The sequence below is a fragment of the Lynx canadensis genome, chromosome C2 (assembly GCF_007474595.2).
Source record: "Lynx canadensis isolate LIC74 chromosome C2, mLynCan4.pri.v2, whole genome shotgun sequence".
In the NCBI taxonomy this organism is placed as follows: Eukaryota; Metazoa; Chordata; class Mammalia; order Carnivora; family Felidae; genus Lynx; species Lynx canadensis.
The window spans coordinates 75,380,358-75,407,160 of NC_044311.2; the positions used below are offsets into that span (position 1 = coordinate 75,380,358).

Consider the following 26,803-nt stretch of genomic DNA (forward strand, 5'->3'; position numbering starts at 1 on the left):
GTCCATTCTTACTGTTCTCTGGAGCTTAGCTTTGAACACATCCAACTTCCTATCCCCACTCCATATCCACTGGGCTCCATGGAGAGTCAAGGTCTCAGTGTTCTTGTGTTGATGAATTAACAGGAGGGAAAGAGGGAGGCTGAGTGGAGAGGACCTGGCAGGGAGGGCCAATTTGAAGGCAGGGCCCAGTGACAGTATGAATGGGACAGACCTGCACTGGGACGGATGTAGCCTGCAGAGAAGAGGCTCCAGTGACAGGAGCTGAGGGTAGCAGAGTTGTGGGGCCTGAAGGGTGGGGGCAGGGGCAGGACTGGTCTTAGAATGATTGGGCTTTGGTCTTCAGTCCAGTGCATTCTAGGGGGCACACATCCCTGATTTTTGGATCAATCCCAATTGCAACATATTACCTTTCCATGTCAGAACTCTCGTTCCAATTGTCAGTTTAGAAAACATTGACCGAGGGTCAGGGGTGCCTGGGTGGCTCAGTTGGGTAAGTGTCCAACTCTTGATTTTGGCTCAGGTCATGATCTCACAGATTTGTGAGATCGAGCCCTGCATCAGGCTCTGCACTGACAGCATGAAGCCTGCTTGGGATTCTCTCTCTCCCTCTCTTCGCCCCTCCTCCCCCCGCTCCCTGCTTTCTCTCTCTCAAAATCAATAAATAAACTTTAAGAAAATTGACTGAGGGTCAATGAAATGTTGGAGTAGCTTTAATTCTACCTCAGACTGCCCTGTCAGCTGGCTCCAGCCATGGCCTGCAGATCTACTCCTCGCATGAGCAACTGTAGAAACGGTTGAGACTGAGAACTCTAACACCTGTTGAGTTGTCTGCAGATTTTCAGTTCAAAGAGTAAAAATATACATCTGAGACCAAGCCTTGTTGAGCCCTCAGAACCTGTCACCAGAGCCGTATGTGGCCCTGCCCACAGAGATATCTATGAGCGCTAAAAGGGAACTCACTTTTGTGACAGCCTCTAGTGTAAATAGCACATACACTATTCCAGTGTTTGCATAAGAAGAAGATGGTATGAAAATAAAACAGATTTTCTAAATATGTAAACTGTCTCTAGGAGGCCACCTAAGAACCTGGTAACAGTGGTTGTCTCTGAGGAGGGGAACTGGTGGCTGGGGTCTGGGTACGGAGGAAGGCTTACTTCTCACTGTTTACCTTTATGTCCTCCCTTGCATTGTCCACCATGTGACAGAATTATCTGTTTTACAATAAAGTCTCTCATGAATGGCGAAAACACTTGAAGGTAACACATCAAAATGCGAATCGTGTTTATCTCAAATGCAGTTGCTAATTTTTCTTTTAGACTTTGCTCTTTAGAACAAATGTTCTACACTGAGCATGAAGTTGCTTTTAAAATCAGAAAAAAGAAAAGAAAAGAAATACTCCTTGCAATTTTCAAGGACACAATGAGAAAATAAAATAAAATGTAAAAAATAAAACAAAGAACACCTATGATGTGCCAGCCCCTTTATATTACTGAGCTAATTTAATCCTCACAATACAATAAAGTAGATATTTATTATCTTTCCTGGTTTATAGATGAGGAAAGGAGATCCAGAGAAGTGAGGTGATTTCCTCAGTTATAGCTAATAAGAGGTAGAGCTAAAATTTGAAGCAGTCTTATCTAATTCCAAAAATGCATGTTTTAAGACAACTTCAAGCTTCCTCAGGTCGAGCAGTGTGCGTATAGGACAAGGGCTTGGCAGATGCCAACCATGATTTGCACAGTTCACCAACAAGAGCTCCAGTAATCTGATCTGCCTGGAGGAAAGCTTGACCCACAAGGTGCCAATTCCTACCCCTGCTTCATGACTACTGATAAGCAAAGAAGGAAACCATGAAGGAGAATCAAACCAAGTACTGGAGCTCACATTTGTTAGAAACATTGATCCAGAGTGTCCCTCCCCAGCCAGACACCATTCATTCCCCCATTCATCCACCTGTTAATTTCCAGAATGTGTACTGAACATCTGTTATGTAGTAGGCCATCAGTCAGTATCGGACAACAGAGGTGAGCAGAAAGAGACACAGTGCCTGTACTCATTGGACCTGACAGACGAGTGGAGAAGGCAAACAGTAATCAAATAATCACACACGTGTCAAATTACAACTGTGATAAATGCTATATAACACAGTTCGGTGATTCCACTGCTTGAAAGTGAAGGCAGCCCTATTCTTACCCCTCAAGCTGTACACTGTCACCAGGACTTTCCCTGATAGAACCTCTCCACAGTCAGACCTGTCTATTCACCTTCCCCAAACATTCCTAAGCTTGTCTGTCACGGAGCCTTTCTGTGCTCAGGCTGTTTCATCAACCTGAACCTGCTTCCTCTCTCATCACTCTGTTAAAATCCTGCTCTCCCTGCCCAGGCAAGTTTGACTCCAGAGCTTCACTGTTTAAGAAAGGAATCAGGATAGCTCACCCCAATTTCAACTGAGAAGGCCCCTTTTAAATTAACTTCAAAAAAAGGGGAAGAGGGGTGCCTGGGTGGTTCAGTAGGTTAAGTGACTCTTGATTTCGGCTCAGGTCATGATCTCACGGTTCGTGAGTTCGACTGACAGTGCAGAGCCTGACAGAGGATTCTCTCTCTCTCCCTCTCCTGCTTCGGATTCTCTCTCTCTCTGCCCCCCCCCCCAAATAAATAAATAAAACTTAAAAAAAAAAAAGGGGAAGGAGTACCATGGCCATCGCCTCATCTACACACAGGTTATTTTTTTCATTTGGAGTGTTAAGTTTGGGACTGACGGAGGGGGTCCAGAGTCTGTGAACCCCTACAACAGTGTGTAAGCATCTGTTTGCACCTGTGGCAGTTTTCTGAAAATTGAGTTTACAGGAGATGCTGTGAGTTGCTCTCTAGTATCCATGCACCTGAGGACAAAGCCAACACAAGAAGGAGAGCCAGGATGACAAGACCAGAGAGTCTTGACTGTGTTTTAAGCCTTCTCTGCCTCTGGACATTTTTAATTCTGGGTCAATATGTGCTTAAGAAGAAAGGAAAATGAAAGATAAGGGAAGGGAAAAGAAATGGAGAAATCCTGCCAATTCATGAAGTTCTTTCTCAAAAGCCACTTCCTGCTTCATGGCTTTTTCAGTTGCCCAACACAGAATCAATCCCTGCCTCCTCTGTGCTCCACTGAGCGACTCACTTGACCCTCTGTGGAGCACCAATTACATTTCTCCTTTGTACAACAGTCAGGCATCCCAAGGGCAGGTTCTGGGTCATATTTGTGTTTTTATTTCTAATAGCCCCTAGCACAAACTCTGCCAAAAAGAAGAGAGGGGAGGAAAATAGTTTTCAGATACCTAGTATGTACCAAGACCTATGCTAGACACTTTCCCACCCATTTTTTTAATGAATAAATTTTATTTTTTAACAAATATACTTTATTTAACAAGTAATAATAAGGTAGGTATTAGCACAGACCATTTGCACAAAGGAAGAAATAGAGAATTCAAAGAGTTGAGTGTGTTGCCTAAGGCCACACAGCTAGTAAGTGGTACAGATGATGCTCAAGTCATGGCTAGCTCACTCTTCTCATTGGGCATCACACTGCCTCTGTAACTGTCACATTGTCGAGCTAACAAAATTCAAGGAGAGTCTGAAGAGGCCTTATGAGAACAAGGGTAGTGGTGATCTCCAAATTGTCTACATTCCCCTCAGAATATGCTTCAATAAATACTTTTGAGTATGAGGGGTATAGAGCAGCATACTAACCAATGGCTGAGAAACTGCTGATGGGCAGGGGAGTCATGGGAACAAGAAATTGTTTTCTTTAAAATATATGTGTTTTTTATTTCTTCATATTCAAGATTATTTAAGATGCTAGTGTAAATTTTCATTCTCAGCCTGTCCAAATGACACATGAACTTGTTTATTAAAGCTGAGCGATGACAGATAATGGCAACAGACAGCCAACTTCCTGTTTGAGGGGACATGTGAGCAAAAGGTTACAGTCAGGCACCTGACCTCGAACAAGGACTAAAAATACAATCAAAGAAACCACTTGAGACATAGCTGCAGTTCCCATGAGAAGTGTCTGTCTCAATGAGAATGTACGCCCTGCTCCCCATCTCCACTGTCCTTCCTCTGCTTCCCTTCAGGGTCTCCAGAATCTGGGATCTTAACAGACTTAACCAATGTAATTCCACATCTCCCTAGAGGTGCCTTCAAATCCACCCCAGAAAAACTGAAGCCATATTTTGACCCAAATCAATAATTCCATTGACCACAGTCCCTAAGTGACCTTATAGTTATTGCAAAGGGTGTATAAAGACATTGGTATTCTTACCTTCAAGCCCCAACAAATCAGTGTATGTGAAGAGCATATAATTTCTTGATGAGATTTAAAAACTTCAAATTTATTTTAAAGTGTCAATTCATTTTTTAAGTTTATTTATTTTTTAAAATTTTTTTAATGTTTGTTTATTTTTGAGAGAGCATGAGCAGGGGAGGGGCAGAGAGAGAGGGAGACACAGAATCCAAAGCAGGCTCCAGGCTCTGAGCTGTCAGTGCAGAGCCCAACACAGGGCTTGAACTCTTGAACTGTGAGATCATGACCTGAGCCAAAGTCAGATGCTTAACCAACTGAGCCACCCAGGCACCCCTGTTTATGAATTCATAGTAAATATTTTTTGTCACCATTTTTCTTCTCAGATAATAGTCATAAAAATAAAACTTTTCTACGGGGTGTGTATTGATATGAAAGAAGGATCTTCATACTTCAAATTTGTAAATTGCCACTGATCCTAATCTTCCATCCCTGCCCCTTTCCCCCTCTCTCAGATGATAATCTACTTCAGACCAAAGGGCATACACCGCCCCCCTACTCCTAGGATATCCTCTGCTCCAAACTTTCAGTCCTTGCTCTAGACTTGGCTGAGGGGTCTGCTGGTTCCTGGAAACTATATGGGGTGAGCAGGAAAGGGAGCTAAGACCTGCAAAAGGTCCGCTCACTAAGGTGGGGCAGGTTCTGGGGCACTGAGGCAACTATAGAGGTACACTGACCTCAGAAGTGGGATCAGGGAGAAAGGAAAGGGTGTGGGAAGATTGGTCAAGATTCAGGCAACAGACAGCCCCTGAGTTTTCAGAGGAGCTAGTGGGGCCCCCAACGGGCCAGCAGCACACAATGAGGGAGCCACATGGGCCATACTAAGAGTCAAGGGGCAAGTGCTGGAGCTTAGTGACTCAGCCCAGGGACACAATGAAGGCCAAGAAGGGACACCACTATGAGGATTAAATGGAATGACTATGTCTGGGATATGTTTGATGCTCAGGATATGGTGTGTGTGTGTGTGTGTGTGTGTGTGTGCGCGCACGTGCAAATTTAGGGCACAGAAGCAGTAGGGCATCTAAGCAAAGCCAAGTCCTGAGAAGCAGGTCCATGAGCAGACAGCTGCAACAGGTAAGGTATCAGGTAGGGAAGTGGAAACTTAAGTCTTTGCTTCTGCCTAAATACTTTTCCCCCAACCCAGCTCCTACCTATTCTATGAAGTCCAAGTCAATGCCACCTCCTTCAGGGCCAGAACGTTTTTCTACCCTATACTCTGCCCTGGGGTCTGGCTGGATTGCCCTGTGGTTTGAAAGCTCAGTGGGAGTCCTTGCTTTTGAGGCTTTGGGGGTAGTGGCGGGAGGCAGGTATAGGGGTCAGAAGTTTTGGGTTTAGGCCTCTGATTATGGCTTCAACTCTTTGATGAGCTGAACTCTCTCTGAGCCACAGATTCCTTGTCTGGAAAGTGTTGAGAATAATAAAGCCCACTTTGCAGTCTCAATTGTGAAGGAATTACCTGGCCAGCCCACTCACAGAAATATTGTCAACATCAGAATGGATCATGCAGGGGAAAGAATACAATAAATTGCTAAACAAATGTGATCAATATTTATAATTTTTGTCTTTATTTCCCCGATAGTTTCTTACAAAGTACCTTGAATGTAGTAAATAGTTAGTAATTTGTAGAAATTAGGTAGAAGTAAAAGTCAAAATCTGGTAGTAACATGGATTTTCATTACAACAAAAACCCCATATCCCACTTCCTGTATTTCACCACCCATGGGCAGCAACTAGGGCTGAATACCCAGGGAAAGAATGATAGATAGGATAGACAAAAGAAGACAATTTTGATTTTTGAGTTTCTAAATACACTTTCAGAACCTACAGTAGAAAATTAGTTTTGAAATACCAGTTAGTAGTAATAACTGGGCCCTTTGAACTGGAAAAGCCAGAATACCAAAGAGTCTAGGCATACAGTTTATGTCAAAGCAACAGACGTAGGAGAATGGATGATAATGTAGCAGCCAGCTTTTCCAACAATGATTCCGGAGCCAAGAAAAAAGAGGAGAGTCTAGCGATAAAGTGAGAAGCAGGTGTGGGTCCTTGAGATGATGCCCTGCCTCCCAACCCAGGCCAAACTCTAGAGTAAAGGAAAAGCAAAAAGCTCCTTAGAGATTGTGGAGCTGAGAGCAAAAGGATGTGTGCCTCGACTTCCTAAAGGAAATCAGAAAAGCGGCAGTCCAGTATAGCAGAAGCAGAAGAGAAGCTGGAATGCGTTGTTTCTAGACAAAGGGGACCTATGGCAGTTGCTCCAAATTCCCTATAGTTCCAGACTGGCACAGGCAAGCAAATGGAAGTTTCTTGTGTGTTCCTGAGAGGGACAAAGAAATCACTGAGAGGACTGGCAGACCTGAGGAGGCCTTGTAAACGGGACAAAGAGCATGCACAGTGACCCACAAAGACTGAGGGCCTGAACCAGGTGGGCCTGAGGACTTCCAGCTGATGCCACGGGTGAAGGAGTCAATGATCAGAGAGAGACCAATGGGAACACAGATGTTCCAGCAGGTGCCAGCATAGACCAATGATGCAAATAACCATGGTAAGCCTGGGCCAGATGCCTCTTTCTATAATGTCCTGGTAATCTGTAAACACCCCCTTGGAACCATTTAAGCAAACCAGATGCTAAATTGATGAAGCTTTCCTGAAATGAGATATCATTAGGTTGACTACAATTTCTATCACTGATAGAATGGGAAGCTCAGGAAACAGATTAAGTTCAATGTTAGAAAAATAATAGGTTAAATCATGCTTTTATCTTTGCACACCTACATTTGTAGCCTCAGATTTAGATCCTCTATACTAATTAGAACTCAAGAACAATATGCAATTCAGAGAGGCAAAACTAATGTATGGTGACAGATGCCAGAGTGATAGCTCTCCCTGGGGAGGTACTACCTGTGGAGGGCATAAGAGAGCATTCTGGGATGCCAGGGATGTTCTGGAGCTTGATCTGGGTGGTGGTTACGTGACTGCAAACATGTGTAAAAAATCAAAAACTGTACACTTAAGATGTGTGTATTTTACTAAACGTAAGTTATACCTAAAAGTAAAAAAGAGTAAACATTGAGATTAAACACAGAAATGTGTTTAAAGAGACACTGTGTGGACAGCAGCAGGCTCACTGTTGAGATGGGGACATTTGGTTTCCCCAGAGGGAGTCAGGCATGAGGGGTGGCAGCTGTGCCAGTCTCACCTGCTGACACAATTACAGGGCCCCACTGGTTTCCAGAATTTTCCACTGGGCAGCCCTCCCTGAGGATGCCAATAGCCCCAGCTGCCTTCAGGATCCTGACTTGCTCCAGGCCTTGCTCTGAGGGACGCACGCAGTATGTAGTGGGGAACACACAGGCTAGCATAAGCAGATAGGGGTGAAATCCAGGCTCCTCTCTCATTAGCCATGAAACCTTGATCTTTTACATCACTAAAAATTGGGGGTAAAAATACATACCTCATTTTAAATGAAACCATGTAGGCAAAACAGTTGCCACATTGTGAATGCTCTGGGAAGCACAACTATTACTGTCCTGCGGACCCAGGAGAGTAACCCCAATTTCTTATCACCTACAATGGCCACACAGCAACATTGGTTGACAAAGGGAATGTGTGGGAGAGGATGCATCAGTCAACAGATTGATTTTCTCTAGACAGTAGCAAAGAAATAGTTGGGCTGGTTTTCTCGCCTGGATCCACTGGCTATTCCGATGGTGGGTAGACACAATCTGTGGGTCCCTATCAATGACAACACAAGTCCATCCGTAATGACGTAACGTAATGAGTGAGACCTGCTTTTGTTAGGTGCCTGGCACTTAGTGGGTGCTTAAAAATGAAGCAATTATTAGTACTAACCTGTGGAATACTTCCTCCTCTACCAGCCCACAACATTTCTAAAAGCCAGGAGTGGGCTTCTTAGTGTCCTCTTAAAGGAGGTCAGGCAATTTTTGATGGGGCATTGAGCAGTTTCTGAGGCAGTCCTCATATTCAACTAGTAATAGACAAGAGTGACACATGCCTTCACCGATTCAACAAATATTTATGTATTATGATCCAGATATTGAGTAAGCCAAGAAGCTAGTCCCAGCCATCCGGGTCAGCCACTGACTACATGGCTACCTCATCCATACAGATCTCAGCCCCAGAGCTGTTGTGGAGGCCCCACCTGGGTCTTCTCGGCCCCAGGCCAGATGACCAGGCCACCACTCTGGCATCCCTCTTTCTTTCCTCACATCACCCCTCAGGTCTCAGCCTGATTTCCCTTTCTCTTCCAAGCTCCTTCTAACCAGCTGCTCTGTTATCTTAGCCATCTTCTGTCCCAAGACTAAATGAAGGGTAAGCATGGTCTCCCTGACCTCACATCTTTTGCTACCCTGAAGATAGGCTCACAAACCCTTATTCTTTCATGAGTTTTTAATAATAAAAATGAAAGTAACAAATATGACGAAGTTCTCCAAACTAACATGGCAGTTCTCCACAACTGAAAAATCTTACCAAGTTCTTATAGCCATTGTCCCACACCTACAGTTTCTACAGTTTCTCACTGCCTTGCTTATCTAGAACTCAGAAGCCTGAAGTTCCAGATAAGGCAAGTTCCCTGCAGCCCCCACTGAATGACATTCATCTCAAAAACCCTGCCTCACATTGTGAAGGGTCGCTTGGGCCTTTCCTCATAGGTGCTTCTCTTACTCTTACCTTTCTAGAAACTACTTGGAGAAAATATATTTCTCCCCATAATTGGCTAATTAATCACAGCTAAGTGACTGCAAAGTTCCTCTTGTGGCAGTCCATTTAGTACCTGCCACACCCTAACTTTCCTCCTAAAAGAAACTGTCCCACCCTGTGCCACAGCTGACTGGACCAATGACAGTGGTAATGGTAGCTGACCCCAGGGTTATCAGTCTTCAGGAGGCCAGCAACTCATGAAGTTGCTTTGCATGAAAAGGTCTTTTCAAACAGCATTAGCAGTGACTGGCTTGGTCAATCAAATTATCTCTTTCTGGACTAGGAAATTCTGGCATAGAAGGAATCAACGGATAACAGGAAGAGACTTGAAAAGAGAAGTAGAAAGGGAGGGGGCAGCTGACGCACAGTGACAGTGTAACAGCTAAAACCCTTTACTACCAGATGGGGTAGAAAACACCAAGATCATCTGGTTCCCGTTGATTTCCGTCCAAGAAAGGTGGTATCAGCTTCTGTGCACATTCTAAAATAACAAGATAAAATGCCAACTCTGGCACACTTTTCTCCATCTACAATTCTGAGTCAATTAAATATAGCACCAGTCCAATTCATTCTACTAACCAAGTGTTACATGAACATGATGAAACAAAACTTTAAATCACGGTCTCTTAAAATCCTAATCTAGGAAAAAGCAAAACTTGGGGGATAGCACAGGAAAATGTCCTCACAGCTCAATGTCAGTCAGTTTATTCAAGGCACAAATTATCCAAAGTAAAGTTAAAATTAACGCACAAATGATGGGAAGAAAATTCTACCCAGCATGTATTATGTGTTAGGTGTTTTACAAATAGCATCTCACTTAATTCTCACAGTAACTCTCCCTGAAAGGTAGGTATTATAATCATCCTAATTTCACAAATAAGAAAGGTGAGACTCAGACAATCTAAGTAACTTGTCCACATGCACACAGCAAATAAATGACTGAACTGGGATTTAAACCCAGGTTCTGTCTGAGTCCAATACCCATGTTCTTTCTAATCCACCATTCTGCCTTATAAGAGACTATTACAGATAACTCAACATGTTTCATTTCTGAGGAGATCCCAACAACATTATGCAGCCATCAAAAAGGCTCTGTATATATTGATCTATAACAATCTCCAAAATATATTGTGAAGCCAAAAAAAGCAAGATGCAAAAAAAAAAAAAAAAAAAGTGTAGAGTGCACCAATATTTGTGTTAAAAACTGGAAGCAAAGAGTGGGAATGATATATGCACATATACACTGGGGTGTGCATAGAATATGAAGGACAGGGGCACCTGGGTGGCTCAGTTGGTTGAGCATCTGACTGTTGATTTTGGCTCAGGTCATATCTCATGGTTTCTGAGATCGAGCCCCGTGTCATGCTCTGCACTAACAGCACAGAACCTGCTTGGGATTCCCTTTCTCCTTCTTTCTCTGCCCCTTCCCCTCCCACACACCCAAGAGCATGCACGTGTGCTCTCTCTCTCAAAACAAATAAATAAATAAAATTTAAAAAAAGAATACGAAGGACAGCAAGATACTATTAAAAGTGAAGATAGCAAAATGTTTCACTGTCTCCCCTTCTGTTTTTCTGAATTTGGAACAAGGGTATGTTTTATCCATTCAAAAGAATATTTTTTTTTAAGACCACAAAGTGATTTCAACAACCTACAAATCTCTGTCCTTTGTGGTGTTTTCAGGAATGAAGATATCCTCAGTTTTCTACATCTGAGTCTTCAAAGCAAGTTATCCAGAAGCAACAGACTTTCTAACCAGACACCCAGAGCACTCTTCTCTTGTTTTCGTAAGAATCAACACTCATTAGGAAAATTAGTAAAATAGCCTCAGAGAGAACTTACTATTTTTTGCCTAGAAAGTGAATGAGATTTGGAAAATTTTGAGGTGAGGCATTACCAGGATAGGGGAATCAATAATAAACAGAACGTGCTCTATCTCTATCCTGTCTCTGTCTTCCTCTTCCTTCCACCTCTCATTAAAACCAAAATCTCTGTTGAAGCTCACAACTTGAGAGAAAATGAGAAGAAGGAGGAGAAGGAGGGAAAGGAGGCAGAGGAGGAGGACGACGACAATGAAGACAACGGAGAAACTTTATGCCAGAATGATTTCCAGATACATTAAAGATTTAAATATCAAAGCTGTGGACATAACAAAACTAATAGAAATTAGAAGTGAGTAAGTATATAAGTAAGCAATGGGGAAGGTCTTTCTAAAAACATACAATGAAGGCAAAAAACATCAAGGAGATGATCAACAGATCTGACTAAACACTAATTTTAAACTTTTATATATAAAAAAAGTCATTACTAAAAATCATGAGTCAAATAACCAATGGAAAATATTTGCAACATTATTACAAAAGATAACAGTCTTTACTATCTAAAGAGTTTTTATAAAAATCACCCAAAACTGAAAAGGAGAACAAGAAACAGAAACACAAACTCCATCCTCACTGAAACCAGGAGATATCAGTAACCCCAAACCACAGAATGTGAAGACTGGAGAGTGATTTTTTTTTTGAGAGAAGAGAGGTCAGACCAAGTGCCCTACAAAGGAGTTTGTCCCTCAGAACCCCAGAAAGCAGAAATATTAAAGTCCCAGGGAAATAGCAAGGCCAGGGCAGATGGGGCTGATAACAAGGGTGGGTTTAAGAAGAATTTAAGCCTCCTGGGACTCCTCCCCACCTCTTATAACCTAACAAAAGATAGATTTTTTGTTCCTGCTGGAAAAGATTTATCTCTGGAGAAACCACACCAGAGAGGTTCTGGACTCAGGGACACCAGAAACTGAGAAAGACACATGAGGACATCTTACTGAAAACAAGGAGGCTAAATAAAGATTTGCACATATACCCACACCCACACACCCACTGTAGAATACATGCAGCTCTGTTTTAGCCCCCAAGTAAAAGCTGAACTAGATAGAGGCCCTATCTGACCTGGGAAGGATTTCGCTGAGGTCAGATTATTGGAGCAGTTGGGGGGAGGGAGGGAATACAATATAGCTACTGAGTCCCTCACTCCACATAATGAGGAGTATTTCCCTGCCGGTTAGTAAGGCTAAAGGTGTAAGCAGGTAAGGACAGCGAAAGGGGGGAGGGCTGTATGTGGGGGTGGTAACTGACTTGGACACATCACCAGAAGGCATGACCAGTCATGATGGAAGTAACTTGCTCTGTATCTTTAAAATACCCTGAGGAAGCTGAGACAATAAAATTGGCAATTATTTGTAACTCATCAATGCTGTTTCATAGTTGACTCTCCTCCCTCTTTCTACTCTCCCTTCCTTGCTGGACTCCACAGATCCTGCCTAGGCTCCAGTCTCAACAAAAAAAATCCCATAGCCCCTGGTCTTGACTCTGGGCCCCTCATTCTCCACCTGTTTCCCCTCAACTACTGACCTACTGAGGATCCAGAAGGATACCACCTCCCCAAGTCCCAAACCATGCACAAGATCTGATGTTTGTCTCAGTCCCTGGGAACAACCCGGTTTGTCCCTAGACTCTGTTTGTCAATAAATCTCAACATCCTCAGTGAGACAATCTCTGTCTGTCTTCACCCGGCAAAACCAAGTTTAAGGTGTACTTTTAGACCTAGGCAAAGATGGTAACTTGGGATGGGGCCCCAATGATAACTGTGGATGCAACTGACAGAATCTATGGATCTAATTAGTCAATGAAGCTAAATATACTTGTAGTCAGATTGAAACAAACGTAGTCAAAAGGAAACAATAAAACTCAATCCTAAGGACACCTGGGTGGCTTGGTTGGTTAAGCATCAGACTCTTGATTTTGGCTCAGGTCATGATCTCGAGGTTAGTGAGTTTGAGCCCTGCGTCGACACTGTCAGTGCAAAGCCTGCTTTGGGATCCTCTCTCTCCCTCTCTCTCTGCCCCTCGCCCACGTGTGTGTGTGTGTGTGTGTGTGTGTGTGTGTGCGCGCGCGCGCGCGCTCTCTCTCTCTCTCTTTCTCAAAATAAATGAATAAACTTAATTAATCCCAAGGGTTGTCTTTTATCTTCTGCAATACCCCTCATGAAAAGTGCTCTTCTTTCATACCCACCGCAAAGTGCCGACCAGTCAAGGTCGGGAATTCCCCCCAAGTCTAGACACTTTCTCCCAGAGAGACTGTAGGGTCTAGTGGCAAGCATGTAGCCCCTGGATGCAGAAGGCCCAGGGTGCAAATAACCCCCTTCTCTGTGCCTTGCTCTTCCTACCTGTAAAATAGGGAGAAGAAACTGCCTTCCCTTCCTTCCCAGTAAGGATTCGAAGTTATGAATATGAAGTGGTGACTGGAACCCCTGGCTCCAATTAGGCTTCTGCAAATTGTAGTTACTGCAGTCAAGAAATACATATAGATTCCAGGCACCAAACTTCCCTGGCTTTATGGCATTAAGGAGTCAATGCCACATCTCACCCCCTCTGAGGAAACTTCCAAAGGAGGATCTTCTGACTTTCAAGTAAGTAGAGGCCCAACTAAGTGTGGGTATGAGAATGGTTGTATGTATGTCCCAGGTACAGGCCTGAGAGCCAGTCCAGACAGATCTCTGAGGAATAACTGAAGACTATTTCTTCACACACCTGGAAAAGGTTAGCAGCTTCCAGGATCCGTTGCACATTCTGCTTGGTGATCAGTGCCTTGCTGGTGTATGTGTAGTCCAGAAGAGTGTGCATGGTCTCAGCATCAACCCCTTTGATAATGATCCTCTTCTCATACTTTTCCTTTAAATCATTGCAGAACATGGCCCTGGAAGAGAGATGTGTGAATGTGAGTGCTACCATGACCTTAACAGACCCCCTTCACACCTATCTGCCCCCACAGAACAGCGAGGTCCCTAAGGTCAGGACCTGGGATGATTGTTCTGTGTTCCTCTAACACCCAGAACACACCAGACATTCAATTAATACTTACTGAACTGAGGTGTCCTGCTCTGCTGTACCCAGCTGTGGTCCCTAAGGCAATCCCAGATCTGAAGGAAGAGTAGGAGCCCTACTGGCAAAGCTGATGGGATCTAGAACTACTTTATTGGCCCAAAGAACTACTTTAATGGCTCAAAGTGCTGGAGAGTCTTCTGGGAGCATTGTAGCACCCTTCTCCTGCCCAGGCCTTCTCAACTACTAGTACCCCAAAACAGGGTTTCTCATTCAGTTCTCAGTTCTCATTTAAGCCTTCCTCTGTCCTGGAAGCTGGCCTCCACACCCAGGCCTGGCCAGCTGGGGCCCGAATGCCCTCCAGTAACACAAGACATCTTGCTAGTACCTCTCAGTCCAGAGGCTCAACCCCTGTCTATGGCTTGTCTCCCAGCTGGGAGCCTCGAATTGCCTTATCATAGGACAGAACTCCCCAAGGCCATTACTCTGTCTCATCTCTGGCTATGCTTATTCCCTCCCCAGGACTAGACTATTGGATATTTAGTGTCTATCCTGGAAGCAGGGGAACCGATGGAAAAGATGTTGATCTTGACATGGGATGGACCAAGATTTGAAAACCAGATCCACCAACTCAGAACTTGGACATGTTACTTAATCTCCAGGAGCTTCAGCTTTCTCGTCTATAATGGGAATTTTAGCAGTCATTTAAAAGTTTGATGTAAGGATTCTCAATAACTAATAGATAAGTAGAAATACAAAGATTTTTTTTACCCCCTCCCAGGCTCATATGTGAATTTATCATGCTACCTGGACATTGATATTTGAATTATCAATTCCTCTCAAGAAAAGTATGAGTAATTTTATTTATTTTTAAAATGCACTGAAGTCCTACTGTGTTTCTGGAGTTTTAAAAACTTAAAAGGTATCTAAAATATAATGATTGCATAAATGATAAGCAGGGTAAAGATGATTAAATATGTGAGTGGAGACATGAAGATAGTCTATGAATGAGGCTAGGAGTGCCACTGAACTGTCACTACAGGTGGGCCTCCCATTTGACCAATGCAAAAGAGAGACCATCTGGTCAGTTACATAATCACACAATTTTTTTTTCAATATATGAAGTTTATTGTCAAATTGGTTTCCATACAACACCCAGTGCTCATCCCAAAAGGTGCCCTCCTCAGTACCCATCACCCACCCTCCCCTCCCTCCCACCCCCCATCAACCCTCAGTTTGTTCCCAGTTTTTAAGAGTCTCTTATGCTTTGGCTCTCTCCCACTCTAACCTCTTTTTTTTTCCTTCCCCTCCCCCATGGGTTTCTGTTAAGTTTCTCAAGATCCACATAAGAGTGAAACCATATGGTATCTGTCTTTCTCTGTATGGCTTATTTCACTTAGCATAACACTCTCCAGTTCCATCCATGTTGCTACAAAGGGCCATATTTCGTTCTTTCTCATTGCCATGTAGTACTCCATTGTGTATATAAACCACAATTTCTTTCTCCATTCATCAGTTGATGGACATTTAGGCTCTTTCCATAATTTGGCTATTGTTGAAAGTGCTGCTATAAACATTGGGGTACAAGTGCCCCTATGCATCAGTACTCCTGTATCCCTTGGGTAAATTCCTAGCAGTGCTATTGCTGGGTCATAGGGTAGGTCTATTTTTAATTTTTTGAGGAACCTCCACACTGTTTTCCAGAGTGGCTGCACCAGTTTGCATTCCCACCAACAGTGCAAGAGGGTTCCCGTTTCTCCACATCCTCGCCAGCATCTATAGTCTCCTGATTTGTTCATTTTGGCCACTCTGACTGGCGTGAGGTGATATCTGAGTGCACAATCACACAATTTTATATATAACAAATCCAAATGCTCAGAGAATTACTATTGTTCTCAGCACAAAAACTATATGGAACTTCCCTTATGAATGGACAGCAGCCTTGCAACATTCCCACCAGAGACAGTATATTCATGAGGCTGATCCTTAATAGCTATAGCTGACACAATTCCTTCAGTCTGATTCCCACAAAAACCTGTTAACTCCCTCTTGCCCTCCCAGGAGCTGTGGGATCCCAGCAGTCCCACAGGCTTGAACAGCACAGCTTATAAAAACAATTACTTGGAGGCAATGGAATTAAATTTCTTTCAATATGCCATACATTTACTGAGCACCCTCTCTGCATAGAATACTGGGCTAAAGCTGGAAGGGATTTAAATATCAGGCAGTCTCTGGACTTAACTGAGTCCCCCTAAAATTCATATATTGCAGTCCTAACCTACCAACGTAGACAGCGCTTTTAGGAGGTAATTAAGGTTAGGTGAAGTCATAATCCAATAGGATTTGTGTCCTTAAAAGAAGAGGAAGAGACATCAAAACTCTATCTCTCTCTCTGCCGTGTAAGCATACAGTGTCTGTCTATAAGCCAGTCTTCACCAGAAACCGACCGTACTGACACTCTTATCTTGGACTTTCAGACTCTATAATTGTGAGAAAATAATATTCTATTGTTGAAGACACCCAGTCCATGGCAATTTTTTTATGGAAGTCCAGGCTGACTAATACAGGCTGTCTCTCCCCTAGTCCCTAGTTGTTCAGAATCTAGCAGGGACACATCTGCACAAATAATAGTCTACAAGGGTCAAAAAGACTTATAAAGTGCTGTGGAGGCAAGGGGTGGCTTCTCATGGAGAAGGAAAAGGTTGCTATGTGACAACTGTGGATAGGACATCCAGGTAGTAAACATGGTAAGTAGATGCAAGAGTGTGGGACAGGCAGAGGATCTAGCAAGCACATGGTTTGGCTGGAGCCCAGGGGTGATGAGAGAGGGTGGGGAGAGATCAGTCCAAACAGATGACCTGGGTCCTGACTGTGGAAGGTACTAGAGGCAGGCTAAGGAGTTAGGTTTTTTATTCAGTGGGCAATGGTGAGCCACTGAAGGTTTATGAACAGAGGCAGGACTCAAAAAGAACTTTTTTTTTTAAGTTTATTTATTTGAGAGAGAGAGAGAGAGAGAGAGAGAGAGAACAAGCAGGGGAAAGGCAGAGAGAGAGAGAGAGACAGAGAGAGAGAGAGAGAAAGAGAGAATCCCAAGCAGGCTCCACACGCCATCATCACCACAGAGCCCAACTCGGGGCATGATCCCATGAACCGTGAGATCATGACCTGAACCAAAACCAAGAGCCAGACACTTAATCGACTGAGCCACCCAGGTGCCCCAAAAATTACATTTTTAACAGGTGTGTTCTCACTTTAGTTTGCTGGTGATGGATGCATTTGGAGTAAAGCATTAATTGCACCCAAACAGAGCCGGTAGGCTTGTGACAGTGCCAAAGCCTTGTCCCAGAAACTGTACTACTTGAGGCAGTCACCATGCTGCTAAGTGACTGGACCTCCTGAGCTTTAGACACATGAACAGGAGCCTTAGAGAATCATTATCTCCCAGCCAAGTAAGTCACTGAAATGGGAAAGTCCCAGTGTAGAGCCCTGATGATAGAATGCACTTCCCCAAAGTGGGACTTCCATACCAACACAGAGAGAATTTGATCCCTAAATCCTGCTCCTCCTCCCTTTTCCACACCTCCTATTTCTGTCTGGGAATCCCCCATCAGTTTCTTTTCCCCATTTCCTAATCTGCAAAACAAAGGTACCTGCTTCTGGTTTCCCAGGAACAATCATAAACATCAAAAACCAAAAGTCCCCAGAAAGAAAGAGACTGAGAAAAAGAGAGAAATCACTTGACTAGCTGACTTTTTGAACCTTTTGTGTTAGCCAATGAGATCTTCTCCCTAAGGTCTCCTAGTGTCCTATCCCCCCCACCCCCATCCCTGTTCTAATCAACAGTAATCCTCCCACCCTCCCTCCTCCTCTTCCTTCAACTGGCCTCTTTTCCCTCAAGAATATGACAGCAAGAAAGAAACAACAAATGTGAATTCTGCAAAGTACTTGGAAGCAGAAAGGCAGTGATGTCATGTGGGCAGATGACCGATTTAAAAGCCATTTTTGTCAGCCGTAAATCCTCCTAGCCAGAGATGAATGGTCATCTGCAGAACCGCATGCCTTTTAAAGTGGTGTCACACAGGACTCACCTTGCTGCCTCCTGATCACATAAAGAACCCTGCCATCACAACATCCACACAATTTCTTCCCAGATCAGCCTGTCCAGAATTTGGACAACTTCACTTGCTAAACCTCCCCTTCTTTGAGTCCCTAGAGCAGCACTGCCCATAGAAATATAATGTAAGCCAAATGTGTAATTTCAAATTTTCTACTAACCATGTTTTTAAAAAGTAAAAGGAGATAAAATTAATTTTAATATCTTTTGTTTAGCCCAATACACCTCAAATGTTGTTTCAACATGTAATAAATATTTTAATGAGTTATTAATGAGATAACTTACATCCTTATTCCCACAGAGACTACAAAATCCCTCATAGACATTTTATACTTAAAAGCACATCTCAATTCAGACCAGTCATAACTCAAATGCTGAATAGCTGCATGTGGCTAGTGGCTACTCTATTAGATAGCACTGCTCTAGAGTATCACCCAGATCTGCAATCATCTCAGGGGGTGAAGTAAATGTCACCCACATAAGGGGCACCTGGGTGGCTCAGTCAGTTAAGCATCTGACTTCGGCTCAGGTCACAATCTCACAGTTTGTGAGTTCGAGCCCTGCGTCGGGCTCTGTGCTGACAGCTCAGAGCCTGGAGCCTGCTTCAGCTTCTGTGCCTCCCTCTCTCTCTGCCCCTCCCCTGCTCATGCTCTGTCTCTCTCTGTCCCAAAAATAAATAAACGCTGAAAAAAAATAAACATTTAAAAAATTTTTTAAAAAATGTCACCCACATAAATGTCATGTAGATCAATACACAGAAAACAGGACGTTTAGCAGGAGACGGTGGGCAGTGATGATGGGGTCAAACAAAGCTTCACATAACTGAGGCAACATATCAACAGAGTCCCACCGAAGTGCAATTGAGAAATGCTACCTCACGTACAATGTGATTTTAAGATTAGTAAAAGGTGAACTTTGTTGAATCTGTATGATCTCAAACATGCCAATGAAAACTGGAAAAGTCTAATAGATGTTTTAATATTAAATAAGATAGGAATATAAATTCCCTAATTCAATGCCTTCCACTTTGAGGGGCTCTTTTGAAGTCTCTGTGTATGACACAATTATTGGGATCTCTGGGATCATCTGGACTCTTGATCAGGCTGTCACTGCTAGGCACAGCTTCCGAATTCTTTCTTGTAATCAGTCACTGAATAACATCCTGCTCCAGCTCAGCCCATACCCGAGTGGGTATCTTGATTGCCCAGAAGCTGACCCTTGTAAGCTAGTGACGTGTTTGGGATGTAGGAGGAGCAGGACAGGGGAAGGGAGGAGGCCAAGCAAGAGAAAAGTTGGATAGAAAGTAACTTCAGCCTAACCCTGCAGGGGACTGCTGGAGAATATATGCTCCAGAGCCATCTCGGCAAGTGGCGAAGGAGCTGGTCTGATACCCCAGCACCTCCTGACAGTCTTAGCTAGGGGCCACCCCAGGAGCAGGAAAATTCTCAGGCACTTCTGGCTTTCTGTGTATGTGAATGGGTGTGCACAAAGGGGCTCTTCCTAGGAGTAGGAAGAGCCTGCAGTGCTGGCTGTTGGAAGGCAAAGGGGGCTGTGGTCTAGTCTAGGCTCTAATACAAACTCACTACAAGACTTTGTACTAGTGAGCAAAAACTCACCCCAGTGAGTTGTTGAGAAGAATGAGTGAGATAATATAAACAAGGTGTTAGCACAATACCCAGCACTTACTAAGGGAAGGCATTTGGGACCAGACCAGAGGAATCTTGTCAGGCTGACGGTACATACTTGGAGTAGGCAGACCCATCACACTCTGTCTTGCAACCCTTGACTTGCCAGCATTCAGCCTGGTGCATATCATCAGGTAAGTGGGTGTCAGAGTCACTGCACTGCTGTCCACAACCCCTCCAGAATAGAGTCAGGCTAGGGCTACACACAGACTGGTCCAGAGACATTAGCATGGTGCCTGTCACACAGTAGGAGAAAGGAAGTGCTCTAAAGACAGAGTCCTCTCTCTAAGGCTCTTTTTTGCCTGCTTTGGCTCCCCAAATCCCAGCATTTCTCTGCTCTCTTCTGAGACTTTGTCACTGATTTTCTGTCACTTAAATACACTCTCCTGGGACACAATCATACTGAATACAGACAAGGTGAAACTACGAGAGAACTACATATTTCTTAAAGACCAAACTCCCAGGCCTCCTCCTGCTCTCTTGAGCAGTCCATTGAAACACTGAGGCAAAGTTGGGACCCCATAAACAGTATATAACCTATATAAGGTGGGTCACCCTTAGATATCCACTTTAATAACAGTTATCTCTTATGTTTATGTTTATAGCACTTTGCAGGACAAACAGCCTTATCTTCCTTGATTATTATACCCATTTTATAGGTGATAAGACTATAGAAGTAGAAGTTAAGTGAATTGCCCAAGGCCATACAGGTTGTCAGCAATAGAATGGAGATCAGAATCTAGTTTTGGACTCTTATTCTAGAGCTGAACAGTGAGCTGAAACCAAGAAAATCAGCAGAAGTTCAAGGCCATATTGGGGGCCATTGGGGGGTCAACTGAGTGAGAGCACTAAGTGAACTGGACTAAGTTTTGCTCTCTAAAAACAAAACTGAGTTAGTTGTTAACCATTTACTCCTTAGCTTATACTCAAGATAAATACAATTTTTTGTAATAAAAAATACTTTCTAGACAGACACTGACCAATTCTCATGAGATTCTAGTAAAACAGAGGTAGCTATTAAGATCCTCATTTTACAGTAGAAATAGTCTCAAGCTGGGAGCCAGTTGCCCAATACTCAGCAGTGAGTCAGTGCCAATCCCAAAATAGAGACTGGGCAAGTGAGCTCGTCTCCCACAATAGCCATGAAAACTTCCATGGGCCTGAGAGTCTTCTGGAATGAAGTCAGGGCATGGCCCCAAACACAGCCTGGACCACACTCTTTTCTGAATTCTGCCGGCCTTAATCCTCACTTCATTCAGGTCTCTGCTCAAAAGTCTCCTCAGAGAGCCCCTCTCTGATGCTGCCCCCAATATAGTCACCCCCTAACATCTTCACCTCCTTTATTTTTCTTTACAACCTGTCACAACCTGAAATTAACTAGTTTAACAATTGTGTTCCCACTACAGGAGCTGAGTGAGGGCATGCGTTGTAATCACCACTGTATCCCTGGGGCCAGAATGGTGCCTGGAGCCTAGTAGGGACTCAGTAAATATTTGGGGAGAAAAGGAATGAATGAACAAATGACATGTCCTTCCTAACCCCTGTGTGTTTGGCTTTGACAAGAATCAGCACCTCCAAAATTACCAAACACACTTGGGAGACTGAGGCTGAGGAGGCCTGCCTCATAAGCCCTCCACCTCCACAGAGAACTCCCATCACACCCCCAAGTCCAGGGCCTGGAGCTTGGAAAGGACACAGCCACACTGGAACATTCCACTTAGACCTCTGCCATTCCTAAATGTTACCAATTCATAATCTTTCACCTAGCCCAACATTACTATGGCTTACCCCTTCCCTGAGCCTCCACACCCACCTCCTCCCTCCTGTACCTCTAAACCCAATTACAGACCAATACCCACCATCCCCACTATTTCATTCCTAGGCTAGGTCCACCCATGCTGCCCCTGTTCTGTTCTTCCTCTAATCCCCTCACCACCCCATTTATACCAGGAACTAACTCCTCTGCATTAGTGACATACTCTGTGTTGAATAGCTCTAATATTGGTTAACTAACTGAGTAAATTCTATTTAAGAATATAAATGTTGAGGCACCTGGGTGGCTCAGTCAACTAAGCATCTGGCTCTTGATTTTAGCTCAGGCCATGATTTCACAGTCATGAGATCAAGCCCTGTGTCAGCTTCTGAGCTGGGCATGGAGCCTGCTTAAGATTCTCTCTCTTCCTCTCCCTTTGCCCCTCCCCTGCACACACATTTTATCTCAAAAAAAAAAAAATACATATATATATATATAAATGTTAATGTCTATACAATTGGTTAAAAAAATTTAATTAGTAATCATGTGCTGCTCAATGAATAGTATTATTAAGAAAAGATTATTTGGATATAAACCCAATGTGGATGGTCAAAGGGGTCTCCACTGCAAAAAAGCAGGGAGTGAGCACATGCAGGGGTGACCTAGCATGGGATGACAACACTCCTGATGGTCCCCAGCTCCTCTACGCTGAGGACACCAAAACCTTTCACCTGCCATTTCCTAACCAAGGGAAGGACATAAACATTTGGTTCAGCCCCATTTCTGACCTCAAGGTGCTCCCTAAGCCTTACGATATAGACGCTGTCCCAACACTGGAGTCCTGCCCACATTTCTGGCCTGCAGACAGTCCAGCCTCAAAGCCAGTGGGTCTCAAAGTATGTTCCCTGGACCACTTGCATTTGGAATTCCTGTGATGGCTGTTAAGAATGCAGAATCCTGAACCCCACTCACCCTAGACCTACTGAATCAAAATCCCTGGCAATGGGGCTGGAAATATGAATTTTACTAGGCTCCCCTAACCCCTACCCATAATTCTTTGGCAAACCAATGTTCAAGTACCAATGCCCTATGAAGAGGTCACCTCACTTCCCAACACAAGCCCCTATGGCTCACCCTGAGAAGGAGGAGATTGCACACAGTTCTACATCAAAGAAATAACTGGCTATGGTGCTGGGGCAGACATGCCCTTGAAAATCTTCCCTCTCTGTAGATTCTCCCTTTCACCTTCTGAGATTCAGCCCTCCTAGAATTCCATGAGGCCTAAAGCTGCCTCCCAAACTGCGGGTAGGGGGTGGGGCACGCAGGTTCAGATGGAAGCTGGCCTCATCCTGGCCTTGTAAGTCTTCCTCCAGATTAGCTGTATAGACGGGGTCCCTGCAGCTTATATTCAAGTAACACAGTTCATTAGAGCTAGGAGTTCCGAAACAGGATGTGGTGCCAAAGCCCTATTAATAATAAACAGTGTGCAATTCTCTGTTCTTACCCGCAGTTCACATGTAAATCTCACACACCTGGAGGGGAGTCTTCAGAGAAGGATTTGAAGGTTCATGGCCATCTCTAAGAGACATGACTAACCACATGCTGCTATCTCTATCTGGAGCCTGGGAGTCAGCTCCCTGAACCCCCAGCTGCTGACTAAGTCTTTGCTCCAAACTGACAGAGGAGCTAGAACCCCAGAGCTGCCCCCCACCTGACTCTAAACATTATTAAGCCCTGAAAGAACTGCCTCCTACCAAGCTCTTTGCCCAATTTCACCACTCCTCAAAGACACTGCACAGGCATCTTTGGGGACCAGAACTCCAGCCATGTTTCTATAGCACCAGTGTCCCTCCCAGCTCCACTGGACCATTGCTGAGGCCTCAGCATGTCATGTAACTCAGCCCATCCAAATTTATGACAGAAAGGGCTTGTTCTGTCCTGCTACATCAAGAAGGATAGAGTATCAGTCATAGCAAATGCTTATGACCAGGATTCAGCAATGATTCAACTACAAAGATATAATAAGCAGTTCTTATTTTTCCTTATTTTTCTTATTATTCCTAATTTTTTTAGTAGGTGTACCCAGATTTTCCTTTAGGAAACTATCCCTCCTCCAATTTCAGTCTGCAAGGTTTGAATAGAGCTGGTCCCACATCCTAGACCATGGGTGAGCACAGTCCATGGCACATTAGTCTCCCATGCCACAGTGATCAGTTCACTGATGGGCATAGGAAGAAGCCAGTCCAATCAAAGTGAATCCTAGAACTTTCCCTGGAACCCCTGGGAAAGAGAAGTTCTCTTCCTGCTGTAACTGCTGAGCTGGGAGAAATAAAAGTTTGGAGTAGCTGGATATTTTCTTGCCTCCATCTGTGAAGATCCTCCCTGAGAGAGTAACCAACACAGAGGAAAGCAGAGACAAGAGACAAAGAGAGAAACAGTCCTGATGATATTATTTGAACACAAGGATCAAACAAGACCTAAAGTCAATACTCTTAAACTTTTGAATAATGTGAGCAAATAACTTCTTTTGTTGATCTGCTTGAACCCAGTTTGAACTGAGTAGCTACCATTTGCAGTGCACAGTCCTGACTGACACAATTAGACAAATGAATAATGAATAACAAATGGGCCCAAATGCTAAAGAACATTGTATTAAAAGTGCCCAGAAAAGGAAATGTTGATGTACGCTCAATATTGCCATACAAGACCCCTCAGAGTCTGGTCTAAATACCCGCTTCCGAATCCCCTGAAGCAGCTATGCCCAACAACTAGCAGTTTCCGGTGTGTGCCTCTGTTTACATCAACACCCTTGGGCCAGACAGGCTTCTCTATGTACACTCTATATAGCTTATTTTTTTAGGTGAAATCTAGGCCCAACGTGGGGATTGACTCATGACCCCAAGATCAAGAGTCGTATGTTCTATGACTTAAAACTCCTGGAGATTAAGCCAGCCAGATGCCCCTATATAGCCTATTTTTAATGAGTCTTCTCCTATATTAGATTTATAAGACTCTGTAAGCCAAGGGCTAGATTTTATTTCTCTCTCAATTCTTATTTGCTGGCCCACAGTATAGATTTAATATTTGTAAGATGGATGGATGGATGGATGGATGGATGGATGGATGGGTAAGTGGACAGAAGGAAACTACACATGCAGTGCAGTCCTGTACCTGGTCCTGAAGGCCAAGAGGATTTGCCTATTTTACACCATACTGTCCACATCTACATTTCTCTTCTAACTGCCATGCGAATAAATAACAACGAGCTCCAAGACCCAGTGACCTGAAATGAAGTGTGTGTATAGAGAACTGTATTATCCAGTGATTCTCCAAATTGGTAACCCGGGCCCATGATATTTACCCTAAGCCCTCCCACTTGAGATGTTATAGTACAAAACATAGTGGTTGTTCTCCACCTTAATTTGCTTTAGCACATCTTCCATCTCCTTGCCAGAGATGAAACCTGGCTTCCCCTAACAAAACACCACTTCCCTCTTCAATGAGGTCTGCTCTGATTCTCACTTCCCACTGGGCCACGAGCAGGGTCAGCATTTGTGCTCACTGTCCACTGCCACATCCTGACCAGGCTGTTTCCCTAAAGGCTCCTTATCACCACCCCTTTCCAAACATTTTCCATCCCAACCCACAGGACCTCATCCTGGCCTCCTTATGACCTCCATGTCATTAACCAAAAGTCAAAGATCAGCCTAGGCTTAGAGATTTTTCTGAGCATTCCCTGGTTCTGATCACTTAGAAACATGTGAACTGGCACTGGTCCTAATCCTTACCCAAGGTATTCAAATGTTGAGGCATAAAAGTTATCCCTATTATGACAGGGCAAAAGTGATCACATACGTGTTCCAGACTTCTCCCTTCACCGGCTGCCACAGAGGAATCTGGACTGCCAGGCCTGTTCCTTGGGCTTTTATGACACAGATCCAGAGGGAGAGGGGAAAAAAAATAAGAGATCCTCCAGCTGAGAGTGGAGAGGAGTTTTAAAGCCAAAGGTGAAGAAGGAGCTACCATGGATTGGCCTATACTCTTCCAGGAAGCCCTCTCTGATTGCCTTTTTTCTCCAGTCTGACTTAATGCCCCTTCTGTAAGCAGAACTCCATCATATTACCTATACTGAAACATTGATATTATTACCCTATACTGAAGCATTGATTTACCTATCTTTCTCCTCTAACTAACTGTGATTTTGTTGTCAATAGGGAACAAGAACTCATTAATCTTTGTAAACTCAGTGCATGGTAGAGAGTGGGGTCATTCATTCAATTGACCTTGAGTGCTATGTCCACTAACCCCACCTTCCAAGAATTATTCACTGGGCATCTGCCCCTCACTTAATTCCCCAAACACCAAAATTCCCTTGATATCTACCCCAGACAAACCTGAGCTTACTCTACATGACACATGATCTCCTGAATATCAGTAAGCTCTTACTTGACCCTGAACCTGAATTATTATATGCATACCTGCCAGCAGGTAATTTTTATAGATCCTTGAATATCTCCTCAGAAACAGCTACAATGCAACTTTTGGTTTGATTGTGTTTTAAAGTCATAACAATATCAGCACTCCTATAATTACTGTGGCCTTGAAGCTTTCCACAAAAGTTAAACATAATAACAGAATGACTACCCTTACAGCAGAGGATACGTAGGTTGCCTGAATGATATTTTTTTTCATAGCAAAGGAGACTTACACAAAAATGGCCTCTCCAGGGGCTCCTGGCTGGCTGTTGGTAGACCATGCAACTCTTGATCTCAGGGTCATAGGTTCAAACCCCACACTGGGCCTAGAGCTTACTTTAAAAAGAAAAAAAAAGCCTCTCCAAAATAACTTAAGGTGGCTTATAGTCTCAGAGATATTATAAAATGCAAAACAGTAACAACAAAAAGTAATAAAATAAGATCTAAGTAATTAAAGTAGGAGACTATGTCACTGAAATCTAGGCTAAGGAAAGCTAATGCATAAGCCTCCTGACAGCCAAAGCAAAGGCAGAAGTACAATAAGTTAGCTAAGAAAAGAAAGTAAACCAGCATTTATTAGCCCTCTTTAGTGTACATTCATTTTTCCTTTTGTCTAGTGCCTTCCCTTTCTGGGAAATGCTCTCCCAAGTCCCACTCAAATCATGTGGTTCAAATAGAAGCTCTTACCTTTTTACCAATCTCCCCTCCTTTGCCCTGCCCTCCGCCCCTGCTTTTGGCCAACCTTGAACTCCTAAACTAAACTGGGCTGATCACTGTGCCCCACCTCCCTGACACAATGATTGGTCTAGGATTGGGTAATAGAATGGAACAGAGTCTTTCCTGGGGGC

General features: G+C 43.7%; 1 protein-coding gene across 3 annotated transcripts in view; it reads right to left on the bottom strand.

The window, feature by feature from the left end:
* KLHL6 (kelch like family member 6) overlaps positions 1-26,803 on the bottom strand; it is a 60,538-nt gene that overhangs the window by 24,014 nt on the left and 9,721 nt on the right. For 2 of the 3 annotated variants that reach the window (XR_003971712.1, XM_030329314.1), the window contains exon 2: positions 13,638-13,803. Coding sequence is in view for 2 of the 3 variants with exons in the window: in XM_030329314.1 (XP_030185174.1) it covers positions 13,638-13,803 (166 nt within the window). In the remaining variant the exon portion in view is untranslated. Of the gene's footprint in view, positions 1-13,637; positions 13,804-13,968; positions 14,180-26,803 lie in introns of those variants that run through there. The other variant, XM_030329315.1, reaches the window with a different exon arrangement.